At 40.4% G+C, this 7,167-nt stretch overlaps 1 protein-coding gene across 1 annotated transcript; it reads left to right on the top strand.

The window, feature by feature from the left end:
* Positions 1-326: 326 nt before the first annotated feature.
* cdh27 (cadherin 27) lies at positions 327-6,808 on the top strand. The gene is made up of 16 exons (XM_056388454.1): positions 327-347; positions 925-1,047; positions 1,372-1,521; positions 2,016-2,157; positions 2,260-2,423; positions 2,913-3,044; positions 3,889-4,071; positions 4,279-4,577; positions 4,672-4,814; positions 4,920-5,144; positions 5,229-5,450; positions 5,551-5,669; positions 5,751-5,855; positions 6,241-6,288; positions 6,383-6,469; positions 6,602-6,808. Exons 1-16 carry the CDS (start codon positions 327-329, stop codon positions 6,806-6,808), a joined length of 2,370 nt encoding a protein of 789 aa, XP_056244429.1.
* The last annotated feature ends 359 nt before the right edge of the window (positions 6,809-7,167 follow it).

Raw genomic sequence — 7,167 nt, 5'->3', positions numbered from 1 at the left:
AATTCTTGAGAAAATCTCATGAGCAAACAGTGACATGCTCGAAGTTTATAGATGTAGTTTGATTAAGCACACCCATCGTGACACACACACACACACACACACACACACTCTCACACACACACACACACACACACACACACACACACACACACACACACTCACACACACACACACACACACTCACACACACATACACACACACACGGTTACTATGTCCATGTGAGTGGGTGTGTAAAGCAGAGAGGGCAGGGTCTTGTCTTCCTTTGCTCAAATGTCACAGAGGCCAGTCGTCACACACTCGGAGCTGGATGTACTGGACGAGCATCATGATCTGCTACTTCCTCCTGGTATGTAACAACATTGACTTTTCCTCTTTCCGCAGTCACTTCAACTTCATATATGTCAATTTCTGACTAAATCCAGGGTTACTTAAAGAGGGGCAATGAAAGTATGACACAATATTACCTTAAATGATGTCATAAGATTACAAGGTTTTGATTGTTATTATAAACAAACTTTTGTGTATTTTTTCCGCTCTCTAAGTTTAAGGACATATTGTGCAGTTGATGTTTCTGTATAGATTGTTGTCTTCACACAGCACATAAATAAGTCAGAAATCAATTGGTGTAAAACTGACCTCTTTGAGGCATACAGAAAAAAAAAGGGAATATTCTGTATGGTCATTACAGAAGGTGCAAAGTACGATGTGATACTGTTGTTTCTGAAACAATCCCTGTGTGTACACTTCACAGAAAACTGGTTCACCAACTGAGGACAATTAGTCAAGTTAATTCCCAAGTGAACTGTCGACATAAATCATGAGCCCCTGCCTTTTGCCTCAAACAAATAGTCCTACTTGACATATTTGAACTCTCCATGTATACACTGTGAACCTCAGCTGTCTTATGGCTGTTTGTCTTTCAGGTTTATTATTTGTCAAGTGCAGCATGCTCAGAGCTGCTGAGTCGTCACAGAAGGACTTGGATCATTGACTCCTTCACAATCGAGGAGGGGCATCCAGGACCCTTCCCTTATGAGCTGGGCACGGTGAGAAAACCACCAAGCAAAGAATCTGGTCCGACTTTGCATCAATAAGTAAATTGTTTGACCAGAAAACTCAAACACCAAATTGATAAATCTATTAATTATAATAAATATAGACAATCTAAAACAATCAATTCTTTCACTAGCTGTTTTTATCTGTCTTCAATGAGCTTTATTTTGACACCTGCAATACTTTTCTTCAATTTTCATCACTTGGATCCACGTGTAGCCTATATCATGAGTTTTTAATCATGAAAATTTATAATGATGAATCCAAGTCTGAGACTCCAAAAAAGTGACTGTGAAGTGTCTGATGCCGTCTTCTAGATCAGTATTGAGCGGGACCATCGAGTATACTTTGATCTCTATGGGGAAGGAGTGGATGAGGATCCAAAGGGTGTCCTCTCCATTGATAAAGAGTCTGGAATCTTGTCTATCCACAGGCCTGTGGACTATGAGGAGAAGAAGTTGCTAAAGGTTAGACTCAACACATACTCCATACATAGTTCGAAGTCTGTCATGTAGTTTTTGGACTTCATGAGTGTGCACAACAAACACATTGGAAAGTGCTCGTCCTCAGTCCTCTAAATAACTGATTCAATCAAATGATTTCGATTATGTCTGCACCTCCTTCACAGTAAAAGTCGGGACTCTGACCGAATCAAGGCACGATGGAAAGATATAATGCATGTTGGATGTGTGGAATATTGTTGCTATTGCCATCTTGAGTTAAAAAAGAAAATAGTGAAGAAACACACAAAAAAAACAGAAAATGCAGCAAACACTGCCAGGTCATTTTCTGAGTCTATAATTGGAGTTAATATAGGAAGGAGACCCAGTGGAGCTGTACAATATATTTTATTTTAATGTTGTTTATCACCATTTCATATAACAATTACAGTGTCCAACAATTTAATTACATTTTGTCTTTATATTGTGACTAACCTTGAGTCATATCTTCCAATTCACAGCTGAGCTTTGAGGCCAGAAAGTCAGATTTATCTATTGAAACTAAATTAGGAATTGAGATTTCCATACTGGACATCAACGACAACCCACCGCGCTTTCAGATGGATCTGTATGAAATCAGAATTGATGAGGAAAACACACAAGGTAAGGAATATGCTGTAGTAAATACACATCTTCTTTTTTACAATGATTTTCTCACAAAGTGCGCTCCTTTCTTATTTCTTTATTATTCTCCAATCTCCAAAGGCTCCAATCTCCTGACTGTGGTGGCCTATGACAGAGACGAGGCAGGGTCACCAAACTCCACATTCCACTATGAAATCAAATCTGTGTCTCCAAACACTCCAGACACTGAATTCTTCATTAATGAGTTTGGAACAATTTCATTTAAAGGATGTTTGGATCATGAGGCAAGAGCTTTTTTTGATACTGCATGTTAGAATCATGTCAGGAAAATCTAAACTCTAAATGTAATGACAGCAGCATTTCCTGTTCTGTTAGTTCTTCACATGACAGAGAATGTAACACATGACATGTGGTATTTATGCAAATATGTACAGCATACTTTAGTCTAATTATATGTGAATTAAGATTACTAAGGGAGTTGCAGGGTGAGTCTAGAGATTTTTTAAAAGTAATTTAATTTAGTATGTATATTTGTCTCACCGACACTGGATTTGCTGCTAATTACGTGATATTTAATAGATTTATTTATAATAAATAGGAGTACCAGTAATAAATAAAACTCACTTGGATGGATTTTGTGCAAAATGATCGAGCTACTTTGCAATGAAGATACACAAGAAACAAAAGCAATATGACTGGCTCAGTTACCTGTTCTGTATATAGAAAGGCCTGTATTGATCTGATCTAATAATATATGGACTGATTACATCAAGGTGGCTGAAATGTTCACAATACTGGTGGAGGCCAAAGACCACGGGGAAGTAGTCAGCCTGTCAAGTTCAACCACTGTCATCATTCATGTGCAGGACGGCAACAACCACCTCCCAATCATCAGCGGACAAACGGTAGGCATGGCCAGGTTAACCTCCCAGCATGCCCCGGGGCCCCTGTTGACCCCCACCACATTACACATGGTGGTTTCTCAACAGCTGAAATGATCATCTGATAAATCAGTTAGTCAACTGATATTACTATTAAACTTATTGGTAACAATTCATCACAAAAATGCCCAAAATATCAACTGTTTCCAGCTTTTCAAGTTTTGATTATAGTAAAGGCGACTTCTTACATTTTTACTGTTGAAAGCTGTTTGAATATTTTAATAAGTTGTTTTTCACTATTTTCTGACATTTCATATAGTGAATAATTGATTTTTAAAGGAAATAGCCATACAATAGATAATACTGCATTAACTGAGGTTTTCTATCTGTTGATTAACAGACAGAAAAGTAAAGCAATTTTTTGAAACATAACTTTACAACAATATAGCATAATATAAACTAAAACAGTTATGGTCTTAAAACTAGATGTGGACACAGGGTCCCTCTACAAGACCAGGGCCACATGATGGAGGAGCAGACGTAGCTGATGTCATACTGTAGTGGTGCAAATTTCTAACAAAGTTGTGATCGTCATACACAATATACAGTATGTTATTGTTATGTTATTTTCTACACTATGTCAGTGTTTTTCCCGGTAAGTTCACACATTTATTCAGCTATATTAGCTCTATGAGTGAATAAACAACCGTATAATCAGCTCAAAGTAACCATGGGTGGAAAATCTATGATTGTTAACACAGTTAACACAGTGTGCAGTACATGCTTGATGTGAGCAGTAGAAAGTACCAACAGATTTCTACATTTCTCATTTTGCCCTTGACCTCTGCACATTCAATTCAAACACCAGGGCACCAGCAGAGTGAAGGAGGACGAGACTGGGTCTTCTCCTCTGCGTCTGCAAGCGACCGACAAAGACACCCTGAATAGCCCGGCGTGGAGAGCCAGGTACACCATACAGGGTGACGAGGGGGAGCACTTTAAGGTTGAAACAGACTCAGATACCAATGATGGAATCCTGACAGTAGTAAAAGTAAGTGCTGTTGGGCTGCATGCTTCACATTACAATGACACGCACCTGTAGTCTGACATGTAATTACTGAATGTAATTACTACATGCATCTGCTCAACTTGAGGTTCATGTTTTTAAATGTCTCTGCCTTAATTGAATTAGAAAATATTGTATGGTAATACATATATGATAAATTAACAACTAAACATAACTGCTGTGTAATTTCAGCCTTTAGACTTTGAGGAAGGAGTGCAGAGGGAACTGTCCATCTCCGTTGAAAATGAGGCGCCATATTTCTTCTGCAAAGTGAAGGAGAGGACGTCCTCAGGCCTCTGGACAGTAGAGACCAGTAAAGTGGATGAACCTCACACTGTGAAAGTCATCATCACAGTAGAGGACATCAATGACCCCCCAGTGTTCAGTGTGACTGTCAAAGAGGCCATGCTGGAGGAGAACGCACCCATTGGAACCTGGGTAGAGAGAGTGACTGCATTTGATCCTGACTCAAGTCATGCAAAAGATTTTGTGTAAGTGGGAAGTTTATTTTAACATATATGATTTATTTTGACATTTTATCTGGGATCGTCTCCTAAGTAGCCTCGTCATTGTATCCGTCCACAGGTACACGATAGGAAGTGATCCTGCTGGCTGGGTGGCAGTCGACCCCCACGCAGGCGACATCACAACAGTCAAAACACCGGACAGAGAATCTCCTCATGTTGTTAATGGCGTCTACACCATCTTACTGCATGCAGTGGATAATGGTAAGAGTCAGAGAAGTGCAGATCGCAAAGACAAAAGCCGATTATTTCATCCTCTCATGACTGAGGAAATGTTTCACTCATTTCTCCACTGCAAAAATTGGACAGGGAATCCACCTCAAACAGGCACAGCTACACTGCAAATCCATGTGACTGACCAGAATGACAACGTGCCGCAGCCAACAGTTCAACACATGGATGTGTGTGTGTCCGACAGCCCCACTACCACCAACATCACAGCCTTTGACCTGGATGAAAATCCCTTCGGAGGGCCTTTCACATTTGAGCTGCTGGGAGATGTCAAAGGAAAATGGAAACTGAATCCCTCATATGGTAGAGAAACCTACGCAGTGTAGTTAAATATCACAGCAAACATTAATAAAGGAAAAATTGTGAAATTGTGATTATCTCTCACAGGTTACACAGCTGGTCTGGTGAAGGAACCCGGTGTGTATGCCGGACCACACACAATTAATGTGAAGATCTCTGACCTGCAGGGGGAGTATGGCGTTTACAACCTCAGTGTGACCGTGTGTGACTGCTCTGCAATGGCCAACTGCCGAACCCGCCGAGAGGCCGCCACGAGAGCTGCCTCTGGTGCTGTAGGCGTGGTGTTTGCCTCTCTGTTCTTACTCCTGTGTAAGAAGCTGCATCACTGGCTTTTGTTAGTATCACTGCATGTTCCAATTCTGACAACTCACTGCAAGTTCAATTTTTGTCATCTCTATCTCACCGACAGTTCTGCTGCTGATGGCCGTCACCATCTCCTGCAAAAAACACTTCACTATGGTGCAGACGGATTCATCTGGAGAAACCCTCCTCATATCAAACACGGAGAAACCAGGAACAGACTGCAAGGTCACTGCTCAGAAAGCTTTACAAACCACCGACATGTTTTCATACAAACATTACTATCAGTTTTATTTTATTTTTCTAAAGGTGCCTGACGGTGTCCTGGCAGTGTCCCCTGACAAGAAGCACCCTGATCCATCTCACTGGCAAACTATGCATGATGGGATGCAACACACCATCTTTTCAAATGAGGTGGGTACAATGGAATTAACATGGACACATGGTCACTGGTTAAAATGTAAAGATCGAGGAAGATCTGTGTCACATTTCTCAGATTTTTTTGTGGAATAGCATGTTGGTCTCCTACAAGTTTTCTCACATGTAATTTGGTGAAAACCTTACCTGTAAAAATGTCAGACTGCTGGAGTGTGTGAATTTGTTGTACTTTAACTCAGCTGTCTATCTCAGTAGCTCCTGTCATTCTGTTCAACAGGATGTGGAGCAACACTTACACTACCAATTCACTGACTGTAACCAAGTAAATGCACACCACTGAAGGCAAATGATATCAGTCACAACTCTACATTCAAATATTTACTTTAATATTCACACCACTCCTGCTTTCCTCAAATCTTAGACAAGCTGGTGTTCTTCTATGACCAGTGACTTCCAACACACACACCAGGTAGTGTGACAGTTGTTTGGTTTGTGCTTATTTTGTCTTTGAGGCAGTTGCTGCTGAAGAAACTTAATCTTTGTGAACTTTTTGTTGTGTACAGTTTGAGGACATGAGCACAATGAATTTCCTCAACAAAAGGAACTCCACCTATGCGTCAGATGTGACTCTTCTCACTCTGCTTCATCGGGTTGGTAGTGCACATACAGTTTTCTGTATACTTGTAAAAGCAGTGCTACGACTCGTCTACACGTGCGTGAGCCTGTCGCAGTAAAATAAGCACTGCATTTAGTTTGACTTTGATATTTTCCATCGTCTGCAGAGGCTCTCCTCCCTCCAGGAGACAGAGGATGAGCTGCTGGACTATGAGCCTCACCTGTACGCAGAGGAGGGGGACTCGGATCACCTCTCAGAGCTGGAGAGCATCACCATTCCTGATGTGGATTCACTCCAGAAAACACTAGAATACTTGGGCCCCAAATTCAGGCAACTGGCTTCCATTTGCAGGCCACCGCATATTCAAAACTGAACACACACCCTTCAGCCAGTCTGGGGTTTTTTTTTGTGAGCCGGGTTTTTAGGTTGATGTTATGTTTGTTATAATAATCTTTGGGGGCAACATGTTAAATAGTTTCTCTTCTCAATGAGAATATACAGAACCAGAGGAAAATCAGTGTGTTAATCACATTATTTAATAGCAACTGTTACATTTCCCCAGTTTTCATTTTACAAGAAAAAAAAAAAAAAAAAGAAAAAAAGTACAGCTGTCTGTCAACTTTAAGACAGTCCTCCAAGACAAATTTGCAGTTACATTTGTACAGTCAAGTAGGCTAGAAATATTTAATACATTTCAGACAGTTAACAAAAGGAAAAAAAAAAAAAAAAAAA

Source organism: Seriola aureovittata, chromosome 2, assembly GCF_021018895.1.
Source record: "Seriola aureovittata isolate HTS-2021-v1 ecotype China chromosome 2, ASM2101889v1, whole genome shotgun sequence".
In the NCBI taxonomy this organism is placed as follows: Eukaryota; Metazoa; Chordata; class Actinopteri; order Carangiformes; family Carangidae; genus Seriola; species Seriola aureovittata.
Note: the sequence above shows the minus strand (reverse complement) of the source record. Positions and strands in the feature narration are given on the sequence as shown.

What these genes read in the sequence shown, in the direction of transcription:
- cdh27 (XM_056388454.1), top strand. Translation starts at nt 327, where the DNA reads ATGATCTGCTACTTCCTCCTG. An exon ending in AGTCATGCAAAAGATTTTGT is followed by an intron (nt 4,578 to 4,671) that starts GTAAGTGGGAAG and finishes ATCCGTCCACAG; the next exon opens with GTACACGATAGGAAGTGATC. An exon ending in TTCTCACTCTGCTTCATCGG is followed by an intron (nt 6,470 to 6,601) that starts GTTGGTAGTGCA and finishes CATCGTCTGCAG; the next exon opens with AGGCTCTCCTCCCTCCAGGA.